The sequence below is a fragment of the Phascolarctos cinereus genome, unplaced genomic scaffold (assembly GCF_003287225.1).
Source record: "Phascolarctos cinereus isolate Bilbo 61053 unplaced genomic scaffold, phaCin_HiC Scaffold_4;HRSCAF=312, whole genome shotgun sequence".
In the NCBI taxonomy this organism is placed as follows: Eukaryota; Metazoa; Chordata; class Mammalia; order Diprotodontia; family Phascolarctidae; genus Phascolarctos; species Phascolarctos cinereus.
The window spans coordinates 663141555-663157275 of NW_027555847.1; the positions used below are offsets into that span (position 1 = coordinate 663141555).

General features: G+C 48.8%; 1 protein-coding gene across 1 annotated transcript; it reads left to right on the forward strand.

Moving 5' to 3' along the window:
* Window positions 1–2800, forward strand: PRR22 (proline rich 22). Its single transcript, XM_020971421.2, has 3 exons — window positions 1–231; window positions 815–877; window positions 1531–2800. The coding sequence occupies exons 1-3, from the start codon at window positions 108–110 to the stop codon at window positions 2718–2720; spliced, it is 1377 nt and encodes a 458-aa protein (XP_020827080.1). The 5' UTR covers window positions 1–107; the 3' UTR covers window positions 2721–2800.
* Window positions 2801–15721: the final 12921 nt, after the last annotated feature.

Here is a 15721-nt window from a genome sequence, read left to right on the forward strand (position 1 = left end):
AAACAGAACCTGCCTGCCCCCTGTAACACTCCGACCCCATTCTCCCCACCCACCTTGCCCACGGGCTGGGCGAGGGCTCGGCCTCCTGCCCAGGAGGCACCTCAGTCATGCAGCACTCAAAAGCGTTCTACGCAGCAGCCCATGAGACCTACAGCCCCCGGCCCTTGGACAAGCCAGAGAGCCCGGCTAGCCGGCCTGTCCAGGCCTTCCCTGAGCCCCTCCCCTCTGTCGGTAAGTTTTCTTCCTGTCCCCATCAGTCATCCATTCTACAGCAGGTCTAGCCGGGAGCAGAAGCCCCACAGGGGCCTCAGGGACTTTGAGTTGAGGTAGACTCAAAAGTTGACTGGGGGATTGACAGAATCCTAAAGGGAATGGAGAGAGGGAGACCAGGTCCTCCAAAGCCTGGATCCTAGAGTTCAGATCCTGGGATGTGGAGAATCTGAGGTCCCATTGCTATTTCCCCTTCCTCCTCCAAGTCACCATCGTAGGGCTCTGTTCCCAGAGAGAGGAATAAGGCTGGGAATGAGAGTCTCAGAGCCACCCTTGGATGGCTCAGTAATGTGCTAGGAGCAGTTCGGCCTGAACCTGTCACTTGGTGGGGTCCAAGGCCGAGCTCAAGGCAAGTCCTGCTGAGAGCCTTCCTTTTGGGAGCCCAGCAGCACCCCCGGCCTCCTGTCCTTGGCAATCCTGGATCACAGAGTTCCCTAGAGCTTAGCTGCATGTCCTTCTCGCCTCTGGCCTTCCTGCCTAAGAGCCCTCTCTCCCCTTCTTTCTCTACCCTTTACCTCGCCTTCCTCCTGCTCCCGCCTCTCAGCATCATCCAGTCTATACCATCCCCAAAATCAAGAGAAAGAAGTGTTCCCGTCTCCGCCAGCAGGTACCTTCTGTGCCCAGGGTCCAGCAGCTAGGAGGCAGTCAAGGATAGGAGCTCCTGGCCCATCCCCTTTTTGCCTTCCCCCGAGTGCAGTCTCTCAGCCCTGATCCTAGCCCCCCGAGGCTGGTGACTCTCATTGCCAAGGTCTAGTATTGCTGTCCTAACTCCTCCTAAGAGGCCAGTAAAGGCTTGGGCCCCCCAGGCACTCCTCCCTAGGCAGGGGAGAGACACAGTACAGTCTGCTCCTTCTGAGAGACTCCACCATATTCTGCCTCAGCCTGTCCTCTTGCCGGGCCAGCTTCAATACTTCCCTTCCATCAGTTCTCTTTTTCTACCTGGTCCCATGACTTCAACTGCACATCAACCAATTAGGGGCCTGAGCTTGGGGGTTTCCAGGATGGGAATAGCCAACTACAGCTACAGGGTGGGAGGGCTCTTTGTCTACCCTGGTCCATTAGGATTGCCTGCATGGGCCCATAACCTTGGGGGACCATGGGACCTTAAGAGGCCGAGGGGCAGCATCCTTCCAGGGACAGAGGAAACTCCCATAGGTCCTGGGGAACCAAACGCTGGTCAAGTTAGAAGAGGGTAAGGGAGGGTCCTGGGAGCTGGAGATATCTCCTCCCCACTCACAACCCTGTGTCCTGTGGCCCCAGGTTTCCAGATGGCGCCCTGCGGCTGTTTCTTTGACCCTCGCATCTACCGGATCGAGTGGGCCACCACAGATTTCGGGCAGTCATCTTTGTACAAGCTGGCTGCTGGTGGGGGCAATGGGGCTGGGTCCCCAGGCAGCTACCTCTTGGACCCTCAGCGCTACCCCAAGGCACTGGTGCAGCCCACACCGTACCCCCACTTCCAGTCTGTGCCTGGCACACCCCAGTACTTGGTGCCATACTTCCCACCTGAGGGGCCTGCTCAGGCCCCAGCCCCCGAGCCCTTGGGCTTTGTGGCAGGACCACTGAGTGAGGTGCCCCCCTCTTTCCTGGAGCTACCCCCACACCTACAGAAAGATGGGCTGGGCCCCCCAGCTGCCAAGGAGAACAAGCTTCCTCAACTGCTCATCACGTTGCCTGGTGAACCGCTGCTTCAGCCTGGGACCTATGGTCACCTCAAGGGCCGACTAAGCCAGCTGCAAGGCCCTGAGCCACTGAGCTTTCCCACCTATGCAGACAAGTCCAAGGAGCTGAAGGATGGTGGTGGTGCAGGGGCTGTGGCCAGCCTTATCTTCCCACCAACTCCTTGCTGCTCTGGGGAACAGCCTCCCCCAGCAGCCATGGAGTCAGTGCCAGCCCAGGCCCCCCAGGAGGCTGAGGAGTCCCCCCCGCTGGAGGACAACAAGACCCTGGAGGCTCCCAAGCCTTTTGTCCTGCCTGAGAAGGTGTTACTAGAGGATGCCATGAAGCTGTTTGACTGCTCCCCTGCCAACATGGAGCTTGAGGGGTCCCCCCAGGAGGGCCTGGGCCTGCCCAGGGATGGCCCTGGCCCTCCACCGCCACCAGGGACCTGTGACGATTCATCCAGTGACATCCGATCCCTCAACCTGCCCGACGAGCTGCTCTCCTTTGACTACAGTGTTCCCGAGATCTTAGACACGGTTTCTAACATGGACTGTTTCTACAACTTCAAAGCCTTGGATGAGGAGATCAAGTGGGACCTGACAATTGTCCCACCCACCCCCAAGCCCTGCCCAGGTGGGGGAACACCCCTGACTCCACGGCTTGACCCCCCTGGGAAGAAGAAATCAGGTGCTGCCTCCAAGAAGGCAAAGCCTGGAGTCAAGTCTAAGCTGGCTGCTGGTCTAGTTGAGGGAGGACAGAAGGGCCTGGGGCCCAGGCCAGACCCTTGACCAGCCCCTTGGGCTAAGGAAATAGAGGGGACCTGGGGGGAGGGGGGAGCCTAATGCATGTGGACGGCCAGTCCGTTCCCAAAATTCTATTAAAGTGTATCTGATATAGCTCTGGTCCATCCTGCCTGCCCCCTACACAAGACCTGAGGATGGGGGCTCCCATGGGCAGGGGGGGCCAGAACCCCATGAGTCCTAGGGGCAGGGATGGGCTGAGTCATAAAGTCCTTGAGATGGAAAGGACCTCAGAGGTGATCTAATCCCAAACCTTCCTTCATTTTACAGATAAGGGAAGGGGCTCATAGACAGGGGAAGGACTGGCCCAAGGTGATACAGTGAGGTGGTGGCTGAGCTGGAACCAGAACTCCTGTTTCAAACTCCTGGGCTCTTTTAGCAGCCCTTTCCCCACTCCCTGTAAAACACCCCGAGCAGAAAGGGGAGTAAATCCCTATAGATTGAGAATGCTCTAAGCCTGTGGAGAAGAGAACAGCTTATATCACAGAATGTCATCCGACTGACATGACTGTCTGTCTACACCAACCCCTTTGTTTTAAAGATCGATTCAATTCTACAAGCATTATTAAGCACCTCCCATGTGCCAGCCCCTGGGCTTGGTGTTGGGGATCACCTGGGCCAAAAATGAAGTAATCTCTGCCCTCCAGAACCTTAGGTTCTACTGGACAGAAAGAACATATGTGTAGTAAATCGATACAAAGCAATCCCGGGAGGTGCAGACAACTGAGCAAATTCAGCTAACTGCCTATGGGCAAGCTGCTGTCCACGCTCCCTGCCTTCAGTGGATTGACGTGAGCTCTTCACCACAAGATCAGACAAGGCACTCTGGGCAAGTGTAAGGAGGGGGAGCTAAGCTGAGAGGGGATGAGGATTCATCGAAGGGGATGCACCTGTGCCGAAGGAAGGAAAGTAAGAGGGGGAGGTGAGAAAGGAGAGCAGCCCAGGTGTAGGGGATGTCCCCATTGCTGTGAATGAAAGAACGTCAGGGAGAGACCACCCACCAAGCTCTAGGAACAATTAGTGGTCCATTCTGATGAGTGGGGGGTTGGCACTAGATGGCCAAGTGCCTTAAGCACGAAGCTAGGCTGAAAAGTCTGTACTGTGTCTTAGAGGAAGGAGGGAGCCAACGATGGTTGTTGAGAAGGGAAGTGGAAATCGCATGAGCAACCGGCATTTATCAGGTGCCCACTACGTCAGGCTCTGGGCACATGAATGCACGCCTTCATGGAGATATTGGGAGAGACGATGTGTAAATGAGTAGGTATAAACAAAACAAAACAAAAAACAACCAAAAACCCATGGTGATTTTATGGTGAGGTGGGATGCTGGCATATGGGGGGCAGGGATAAGGAAAAGCCTCTTGTAGGTGGTGCTGGAACTCAACTTTTGAGGAAACTTGGAGGCATCTGGGAGCCAGAGTCAGAGGTCTGCATCCAGCCATGGGGGACAGCCTGTACAAAGGCATAGTGGGTGGTATGAGTGTTAGGAGCTCACAACTTGGCTGGATGCAGAGTGCATAAAGGAGGGTTATTTATAATAAGCTTGTGGAAAAGTTGATTGGAGGCAGTTGTGAAGGGTTTTACATGCCAAACTGAGAAGTTTACATTTGATCTTGGAGATAACAGGGCTCCTGGAACTTATTTAGCAGATTGGCCAGGCCCTCTGCATCAAGAACATCACTTTGGCAGCCACGTGAAGGATCCGTTGACAAGGGGAGAGACTGGAGGTTGGGAGCCCAATTAGGAGGCTGTTGCAATAGGCCAGGTGAGAGAAAATGAGAGCATGAATTAGGCTGGTGGCCATGTGAGCTGAGAGAGGGCAACAAATGGGAAAGCCAGCATCGTAGCAGTAGAATGTACAGGACTTGGCAAGCGAATTATGTTAACAGCTATGTGAACAATGCTTTGGAGACACTGGCAGGGAGAATAGAAAGCAATTACAACAGTCTAGGGAGTTTCTAAGAGCCTGAACTAAGACGGTGACTCGGTGACAGCTACAAGAAATGTTCTAGAAGTGAGATTGGGCAAATTAACTGGATGTGAAGTCAAGAAGAGCCAATGATGTCTTTGAGATGTTAATCCTCTTGAGCCCGGGCTCAACAGAAATAGAGAAATTGGAGGAAGGGGCAGGTTTGTGATGGAAGATAAATTCCATTTAAATTTCCAAAAGATCCAAGCAGAAGTGGTTGGTTGACGACAGGGACACAGGGGAAGAGGACAGTGCTGGTGATCTGTAGAATGAGGAATCATCCCTGTAGAAGTGACCATTGAATCTGTGGGAGTGGATGAGATTAAGGAAGAGGAGGGCAGGAGACACTTGTGAGAGACTCGTACTGAAGATGTACCAGTGAAAGTCTTAGAAGGAATAGTCAAACATGAAAATGAACAGGCTAGAGCTGGGTCATGGAGGCCAGAATGACAGATGGACAACAGCGTTGAAAGTTGCAGGGGTCGAGGAAAATGAGGTCTGAGGAAAAGCCATTAGACTTAGTAACTAAAAGATCATTTTTGACCTCCAGGAGAAGTTTGAGAAGAGTGGGGCCAGAAGCTAAATTGCAGGGAATTGAGGTGAATAAAATGAAGGCAGAGTATAGAGTAGTTTTTGATTTTTTTAAACAGATACTGGATTGATGAGATGGCAAAAATCAAAGGAAGGTATTTTATGGTGGTATTGTGGAGGAGAACTGGGCTTATTTGTACCCAACAGGGAAGGAACCAAAGGAAGAGGAAAGATTAACTGATGGGATGACCCCCTCAGAGCTGGGAAAGGATATATTCAAGGGCATAAATGGAGGGCTAACTTTGGCCCAGAGGACCATCTCTGCTTCAAAGGAGATGAATGAAAGCCTAGAGATTTTGAAGGGGAGGGAAGAGAAGGGAACTCATGATCTCATTACAAAGTCCAATGAGAAGAGAACCATTGGACTAGTAGCTACAGATAATTCTTGTTTAATGAAGAGATGGCTTGTGCACCAGGGAGAACCCAAACACATAACATGAATTTATAGTGGATCTAGCAAGCACAATTCTGTGATGTCCCTGCTTCAGTAGCACAGAACTGGAGAAGGCAGATGTCATGACACTGAGGATTAGCAGGCTATGGACAGAATAAGAAACCAAGGGATTCTGGGGGGTGGGGAAGACAGTACTGGATAACTATAGGATCAATACTGTGAAGGGAGAGGAAAATGAGGTCAGAGCAGAGGTGATGGATTGCACTATCTTGAAGGGATTGAAGTACTAAGGTCCTCTAGTCCAGCCCACACTTGACCAAGAATCCCTTCTAAAATGTTCCCTAAAAGCAGTCATCCACAATTCCACTGCTTAAGGGGTAACCCAGTCTCTACTGAGATAATTCATTCTATCTTTAGATGACTCAATGTCTTAGGAAGTTTCTCTTGATATTGAACCTAAATCTAGCTCTCTGTAATCCTTGCTCCTAATTTTGCTCAGAAGCAGGGCAAACAGAGCTTTGTTTTTGAGAACAAAGCAGGTTTAAAGAGGAATGAGGGAATAGAAGTGGAATGACAGAGGATTGCTATCAGGGAGATTTTCCAAGTTCAAAATCTTGGAAAGATCTAAAAAGGATCCACCTCTGAGTGTAGCTGAGGTAGAGTGGAGATAAAGGTCCATGAACTGGAATGTTAGGGCTTTAGGCCAGATGAATACTGAAATCATCAAGGATGAGGGCAGGGTTTGGGTTGAAAAGGAAGATTACAAGGCAGGTCCTGAACTTTGATGTGGATAGGTTGGTATCCAAACAGATGAACTGAATCTCAAATCAGGGTGTGGGGGGCTCAACTAAGTAGGTGATAGCAGTGAGGTAGGGGGAAGGTTCTCGAAAGGACCATGCTCAGTCCTCTTAACCTGATGTTAGTGGTAGGAGGAAGAAAGGGAAAGCTGTGAGAGGAGCTGGGGTTAAAAAATAAGGAAAACAGAGGTAGCAGCTCAATAACTCTAGGACAAAGGTGAGTTTTAACAATGGTGGGCACCAGAAGGGAGAAACAGGACAGAAACCGAAGATTAGGGCTGAGAATAGGAGAGGTGGGGGAAGGGGGGGAAGGGGGTGTGGCACCTAAAGGAGGTTCTATCTGGAACCATCCATTGTCTCTCTGGCCTAGGGTCTAGTCAACAAGCATTAATCACTAAATTCTAATAAGCACCAAGGGGGGGGGGGAAGAAAGTCCCTGCTTCTGTAAATACTTGAACAGAAGTATCTCTCAAGAGCAAGTGATGGGAATTTGCTAACCCTAGGAAAATGGAAGGATTGTTTCTCCGAGGTGGAGCTCCCTTAGTTGATTGGAGCAGAGAACAGAAGTGGAAATGGAGGGAAGGGACTTTGATCAGTGACAGTGCTGGGACTTGAGCCCAAGTATGCTGGATCCCAGCCCATGGTCCTTTCTAGCACCCCAGATCCATTCTCCCAAGGAACCACTGAGCAAAGGCTCAGTCCTGGCTCCAGCTTCTCAGCCTTCATCCTTCTTCCCCCTTATAGCCAAAGATACCAACCCCAAGTCAGGGTTGTGATGCGAGTACACAGAGACGCAAGCACACCCGACTCCCTAAACTTAGGGGCAGGGACTGAGTCAGAAACGGAGGCATCGTTTATTGGAGATAGTCACAAAAATGAGCACTCTGAGCAGACTTTACCCTACTACTGCCAGTTCCTTCCCCATGCTCCTTCCTTCTTACTGGGTTCTGATCTACTCTGGGGGCTCAGGGCCGTAGCCCACGTCCAACGGGGTGGTGAAAACCTCTTGTGCCATCAGGGCCATAGGGTAGGCGACTCACACCAAGCCTGGGCAGGGGCAGAACAGGGTTGGGACCCCAAGGCCAGGAGGATGCCATAGTGGGTAAGGGGCCCAGAAGGTTAGGAAGTGAGAGAGATGGTTTGGGCCCCTTAGCCTCTGAGCTAGTACAGGCAGCCAGAGTGGTGCTGCCTCCCTCCACTCCAGTCCCATTCCGGTAATGGCTTTTTTTGGCCAGCCTCACCACATGGAAGCCCCTGGGGTGTGCCTGCAAAGTGGTAAAGGCCTGGCCAGCAGCCTCCACACTCTCAAACTGGACCAGGGCACAGGGATGATGGAGAAGCTCAGGATAGCAGGCTGTATAGGCCAGCACATCTGGGGGGAGCTTCTTGCCTGGCCGCAGGACACGAATGGAGGTGAGGGCCCCACAGGGGCCAAAGAGACTGCTAACAGCTGCCAGGAAGCCTGCAGGCTGAGCTGTGGCAAGGGAGGCTCCTGGTACATGAGCCTCCTTGAGGAACCCGGGCTCTGGCTTCTCCCACACCAAAAGCAACTTGGTGTGTGACAGACCCAAGAGCCAGTCGGGGACGGGGATCCTCCGACGCACTTTGGTGCCTTCCTCATTCACCTCCAGCAGGGCTGAGGAGCGCAGGGCATAGCATGTTAGGCGCCAATCACGAGTTAGATGCTTCACCTGGGGAAGCAAGGACACGGGATCTGTGCTGACGGGACACCAACTTATGCAGACAGGATTCAGGTCTGATCCCCAAGGCCAGACTAAGGCCCGGAGATGAGACCAAGGGAAAGAGTATTCCTCTTCCCTCTCCCACTCCAAAGCAGGGGGTTTTCCAGACTGGCAGGGCCTTCCTTTGAAGTCTGAATAAAGCCTCCCCCAACAATTCCACCCCTTCCCCAGCACCCCAGCCCTCACTGTCTATACTAGAGGGCCTCACCCACGACATCGAGAAAGGATGGGATTTAGGCCAGAGCCCCTGGCTCAGCACCTGTGGTATTCAGAAAGGGACAGAGGCGATCTGGGCTGCTGACTCAAGGTGCCTAAAGCCACTCTAAGAAGCCCTTGAGAAGCTCTGCCTTTGGCCTCTAGGATAAAATACACCCTCCTCTGCTTAGACTTTAAACACTTGGTTTATGAACACTACTCCTCCTGCCATCTTTCACCTTCCAGCTTGCTGTGCTCCTCAAACATAAGACTGTGGTCTCACCTCTCTGTCCAGCCTGTTCCCATGCCTGGAAGGCTTTCCCCGCGATCTATTAAAATCCTCGATTCCTTATAAAGCTCAGCTCAAGTAGGGCCTCTTAAAGCCAATCTTCACTCTCCTCTCCCCTGCCCCTTTCTCAGTGCCCTCCCCCCCTCTCCCTCTGATTATTCACCCAGAGTTTATATTTACTTATTGGGAGATTTTTTTTGCCCTCAAAATATAGGCTCCTTGAGGGCAGGGACTGGTATCTTTTTGTATCCCCATCCCCTACCAGAGAGCTTGGCCTACAGTCCCACCAGCCCTGGCCAGAAGGAGTTGGGGAGAAAAAAAGGAGGGAGGGACCTTTTTGAAGGAGGTAAGCAGCTTGATGCTGACAAAGCCCAGCTTGCTCTTCTGCACGTGCTTCAGGAGGAAGGCATCCTGGGCCAGATTCTCGTTGGAGAAGTAGGCCTCCACTTGGGCTGTGATGTTCTTCACCAGCTGGGGGTCAGGAACCCCACTGGGCCAGATCAGGGCCTCTGCCACCAGTAAGTCATCCATCTTACAGCTCCTGGAAAGTAGGGGGAGAAAACAGGAGTGAAGGGCCTAGTCGAGATCATGCCGGTGATTCCTGAAGGCCTCGCACATAGCAGTAGCTTAATAAATGCTTATTGACTGAGATACTAAGCACATGGCTAGCCTTGATGGTGGCAGTGAGGGCACCAGAGCAGTCTTCATTCTGTGACTTTGCCAGCAGCCAGTTAGCCCCTTCCAAGGGGCTTCAGAATCGGGTTGGGCTTGTAGGCCCAGGGGGAAGGCTAGATTTCTACCATGAGGCAGTTAGGTAGTGAAACTGACAGCAATGGACTTGAAAAGCAAGAAGCCCAGATTTCAATGCTGCCCAATTATCTTACTAGCTGGGTGACCCAGGGTAACTAACTTAACCTTTATCAGCCTCAATGTTCTTATCTTTAGGATGGGAATAAACACAGCCCCTTTTACGGTTATCCTAGGAATCAAGTGAGATAACATTTATGAAGTGCTTTGCAGATCTTAAATCACTACATGAATGCTACCTATTAGAATTTCAGGCCAGAGAGTGACAGAGACAGACACACAGATGGGCGGACAGAGACAGGGACAGACGAGCAGGTAGAGAAGAGGGAGGTGAGGGAGATGGAAGGGGAGGGAGAGAGAGGAAGAGAGAGAGACAGAGACAGATGGGGAGGGAGGGGGAAAGGGATGGGGAGAGAGAAAGAGAGAGAGAGAGAGAGAGAGAGAGAGACAGAGAGGGAGGGACAGGGAGACGGGGACACACACACACACACACACACACACACACACACACACACACATATATACACGGAGCACGAGAGACGCATCATAGAGAAAGGAGAACCAGAGAGGAGCACAGGATGGAGGATCGTGTGGGGAGTTCTAGAGAACAGATGAATTCTGCTGACACAGATGAATATCTTAATCTTAGAGAACTGCCTAGGGGACTGGTCAAGTGCCCGGTCCAGCACCACAGAGCAAACACTCCACGAAGCAGACTTGAACCTGGGTCTTCCTAACTCCCACATTAGCTTTCTGTCCTACACTAGGTTGCCCGGGTCAGAGGTAGCCTGAATCAAACCTCTCTTCCATCGTTCACAAGACCTGCCCCTGGGGGAAGGGGATCCACCCTCAGGGAGGGAGGGAAGGACAGGCAATCCCCTCCACCCCTAATGTAAGAGCCTACAGGCAGAGCCAGAACACTCACCCTTCGAGGGCCTTGTCCCCAGGCCTGAGCTGCTGTGGAGGTTGCAGGGTGTAGCCGATGCCCTGGGGCCCAGTGGAGCAGCCCTTGTTGTAGCGGGAGGGAGGCTGGGGCCTTGGGCAGAGTTGGGGCCCTGCAGAGGCCATGACACCGCACCTGGAAGGGGAGCTGGAGAAGAAGAGAGGAGCTCAGTCAGGAGAAGAGTATGGAGAGAGCCCAGAGGTGGAGCCGGAATGCCTGGACTTCAGTCTCTGTTCTTTTCATCGCCTTGCTGTGTAACCACAAAGCCCTTCCCCTCCCTGGGGCTTAATTTTCTCATGTAATCTCCCCTTCCTAACATTCTGACTCCCAGAGAGCACCATAGCTGCCTTACTCTTCCCTTCTTCCCCCTCACCCCTAGGAGCTGTTGGCTCAGAGACAGTATGCCTGGGGAAGGGGGCATGGTCACTCAGGTAGCTGGAATGAGGCATCTACCATTCTCCCCATCTCCAAGCAGCCTTGTCAGCTAGGTACACCCTGCAGGTGTGGCAAAGGGGACACAGAAAACCCTTTACACTAACCTAGACCCTGGGCCAGGGCAGAGGATCCATCCTATTCACGTGACTGCCTCACCTCCCAATCGCACTGCCTTCTCAGCCCTTTTCTGGCCTGCCCAATTAAGCTGGGGAAGGTGGTGGGTGTTGCCCCAGGTGTCAGTGGGTAAGATTAGTATCTTCTTCCCAGCTGAGACTGGAACACAGTCAAACCAAAAAGGCAAAATCTTATCTGGGTAGCCCAAGTACGGAAAGTCAGAATCAAAAGGGGTCTGAGATTGACACTAGTCCAGATTCTTCCATTTTAAAGGCAGGAAGACCGAGGCCCAGAGAGGGAATTGTCTTGCCCAGGTAAGTAATGGTCAGTTTTGGTGAAAACAATAGGACTGGTGACCTTGACTTCCTTCTTGTTCTGTGATGGCTGGGGCCATAGAATCCCCAAGACTTGGTCTTTTGGCTTCTCCCAAACTCCTGTAAAGGGGCCCTTTCCTGACTATCATCTGCCCAGCCCTGAAGGACTTAGAAGATTGGGCTCTGTGATTAATGCACTGTGTGTAACTGAGAAAGTCACCCTTCATCTCTGAGTGGCAGTTTATAGATCTCTAAAGTGGGGATAGGGAGCAAATCTAGTAAGATCTCATTTAATTTAGGTAAACCTACCAACTTCACAGGTACAAGGCAGGTGAAATCATCCTAGATAGTTTTTTGGAAAAGATCAAGGGGTTTTAATGGACCACAAGCTCAATACTAATTCAACAAACATTAAAAGTACCTACTGTGCCAGGAACTGCAAATACAAAGACAGAAAGGAAATAGTCCCTCCCTTCCAGGAGCCATGTTCTATCGAGTGTGGAGTCAACAGTATGAATGTTTTTATTTTCCCAGTAGAATGTTAGCTCCTTCAGAGCATGGGCTATTTCTCTGTTTTGTTTTGTTTTTTTTTTTTGTTTCATTCTTTGTTTGTTTTGGTCAATGTATCCTTGTTGTTGTTCGGTCTTTTCAGCTATGCCTTACTCTTTATGACCTCATTTGGGATTTTCTTGGCAAAGATATTGGAATGGTTTGCCATTTCCTTCTCCAGCTCATTTGACAGATGAAGAAACTGAGGCAAACAAGGTTAAGTTACTTGCCCAGGGTCTCACAGCTAGGAAGTGTCTGGGGCTGGATTTGAACTCAGCATGATAAACCTTCCTGATTCCAAAGTCCAATGCTCTATCCACCACAGCGCCACCTAGCTGCCCTACCACTTAATAAAGAAATGCTTAGTTTCTTTAGTTTTTCTTGACACTTCATGTTCTTACAACACCTCTTTCTCCAAATCTACCCCTCTCTCTTCCCTTCCCAATGAGATCCCTTGTAACAAAGAAAGACAACAGAAAGGAGTTGAATAAAGCCAGTCGATTCACTCTCTGCCATGTCTGATAGTGTACACTCTATCCCCTCATCTTTGCAAAGAAGGAAGGGAGGTGCATTTTCCTCAGTTCTCTAGGGTCAAGCTTGGTCATTAAAATTATACAGCATTCTTTTTGTTTACATGGTTGAGGTCATTGCATAGATAATTTTCTTGCAACTGCTTACTTCATTCTGCATCAGCTCGTCTGTCTTCCCATGATTCTCCATATTTATTATATCCCAGTAACATTACATTCGCATAATATGTCTTGCCATTCCATACTCAGTGACCATCCATTTTGCTACCACAGCCAAAAGCAAAACAAAACAAAACAACAACCCCCCCAAAAAAACAAAAAACAAAAAACCATCCACTGGCTGCCTGGATTTTAGGATCTCCAAAAACTCATCATTCTTCAGGATGAAATCAACCCTGAAACTCACATGTCTAGTACCCCTTGCCTTTGGGACCCTTCCCTCCCTCTGATTGGAGTGGGAGGAGATTGGATATTGTGGAGCTCCTCCCTCATCTTCTAACATTTAAGAAAGGCACTCAAGAAAGTCACATCATGATTTCCCACCCATCTGACTTCCTGGGTTTCAGGATATCCAAAAACTCGTCATTCTGCAAGATAAAATCAGCTCTGAAACCCATACCTCCTAAGATCATTTCCTATCCCAGTTATAGGACTTCATCATGATCCCTCACCAGGTAGCCTTCCCTTCCCTTCCCTTTCAGCTTCTTTTATGAGTTGTCTTCCTGTTCCTCCTTCCCCCAATTAGGTTGTGAATTCCTTAAGAACAGAGACTTCTACTTTTCTTTGTGGCCCTAGCACTTAGCACTGTGCCCAGCACATAGTAGCTGCTTAATGTTTATTGACTATTGACTGAAAAAAACAAATATTTCTATGAATATTTTGGCTCCTGTGGGACCTTTCTAACTCTGATTGCTGTGGGAGTGTATACCTCACACTGGGATTTGTAAGTCAAAGGTATGGACATTTCAATCCCTTTTTGGGTATGATTCTAAATTGCTTTCTAGAATGGTCAGACCAATCTCATAATCCCACCAACTGTATCTTAATGTGCCTTCTCACAGCCCTTCCAAGTTTAACTCTTTAGTTTGTATCTTTGCTTATTTGGGTACTTCATTTTAAGAAGGACCTTGATAAGTAGAGGCAGCCAGGATGGTCAGGGCCTTGGAATCATTCCATATGAGGATCAATGAAAGGAAATGAAGATGGTTAGCCTGGAGAGGGGAAGACTTTGGAATGGACTATGAGGAGGATGTGATAACTGTCTTCAAGTGTTTTAAGGGACATTGTGGATGTGGAGGTAATTCTGATTTTTAAAATAATCGATATGATATAGGTAATGAATATACTAATAGATTAGATTTTTAAGAACTGCCTCTCTTGTGAATCAGACTTACAATGCAGCTTGAACTGATCAACCAAACCTTGATGTTCCTGTAGTCACTGGCATCCTTGTGCCTGTGTACCTGAAGGGAAGTGAATCCAAGACTGTACAGCCTTGTTCCCATCACAGTCCTGTGACCCACCATGTAATGACCTCCAAGGACTTGAGCAGTATCGCTCCCAAAGGACTCCAGAATTGTTGTGTTGTCTTCCATTTGTGGGTTTGTCATGGCACTCAAGCCCTGGAAAACATTGTTTGTAATCCACCTTCTCTCCCCCGACCCCCTTCTCACCTGTAATTTATGTATATAATCTCTGTCTTCACTTTGACAAAGTGGAATTCTGATCAGGAGAATTCTCGATTTGCAAATCTGTTCTTCATATGAAACTAATTAATTAAACAGCTACCTGATTAGTGGCACTTTGCCTCTGGCCTGCTGTTTACTCATTCTCAGGTTAGAGACTGGATCAATAAAATCCTGTTACCAGGAGTAAGGGAAATTTAAACTAGTTCTATTTGGTCTCAAAGGGCAGGAAGTTAGAGAGGTAGACTTTACCTTGAGGGTAACAGGAAGAAGTTCTAACGATTAGAGCTATCCAAAGAGCTGCTCCTGGAGGTACTGGGGTCCCTCTCATTTGCTGTTGTTATTGTTGTTCAGTCATTTCAGTCATGTCTGACCCATCATGACCCCATTTGGGGTTTTCTTGGCAGAGATACTGAAGTGGTCTGCCATTTCCTTCTCCAGCTCATTTTACAGAGGAGGAAATTGAGGCAAACAGGGCTAAGTGACTTGCCCAGGGTCACACAGCTAGTCTCTGATAAATACAAAGCATTAAGCTTTAAAAATTGATATTATATTAACACATCAACTTTATTTCTGAATATATACCTTCCCCATGCCCTGCCCAATAACCCATCCTTTGTAGGGATAGGGATAGGAACTCTACCCATGATTTCATTTCCATAGAGAGTTCCCAGCTGAGGAGGTGGGCCATGTAACACAGTCTATGTAAAGTTTCCTAGGGCACTGAGAGGCCAAGGGACTTCTCGGTATTCACTGTACACATTATTACTTACAGCACAGTAATTATTCATGTACCACAATTTGTTTAGCCAGTCCCCAATTGATGGACATCTATCTTTTCCAATTCTTAGCTATCACATAAAGTGCTGTTATGAATATTTTGGTATATATGGGGATTTAAAAAATTTTTTAAATTAAAAAAAAAATTTGTTGATGGCTTCCTGGAGTCTCTGGCTTAAAGGGAATGGATATTTGAGTCTCTTTATTTACATAATTCCAAATTGCTTTCCAAAATGATTAGACCATTTTACAGCTCCATCAGCAATTAGTATGTTTATCACTCTACAACCCCTCCAACATTTATTATTACCCATTTTGTTCGTTTTTGCCAGTTTTCAAGAAGTGAGGTAAAACTTCAGGGTTGTTTTGATTTGCATTTCTCTTATGATTAGGGATTTGGAGCATTGTTTCATGTGATTGGGAATACTTTATAATTCTTTTGAGAACTGTTTGTTCATATCCCTTTTACCACTTATCTATCAGGGAATAGCTATTAGTCATATATTTGTTCATTGTTTACATATCATGGATACCAAACTCTTATCTGAGAAATTTGATACAAAGATTTTCCCCCATTCAACCACTTCCCTTGTCCTAAGTGCATTAATTTTGTTTGTAATGCAGTTTTTCAGTTTTAAGTAACCAACGTTATCTATTTTTATCTTTTGTAGTTGCTTCTATCTCGTTTGGTGGAGAATATATCTCTTACCCACAATTGTGAGAGGTATATGATGTTTCTCTTCTAATACTGTGAAAATAAGATCTTTAAAGTCACATATTCCATTTAGAATGCATTGTGGAATATGGTGTAAGGTATTGGTCTATGCCTAATTTCTGCCAGACTGCTTTCCAGTTT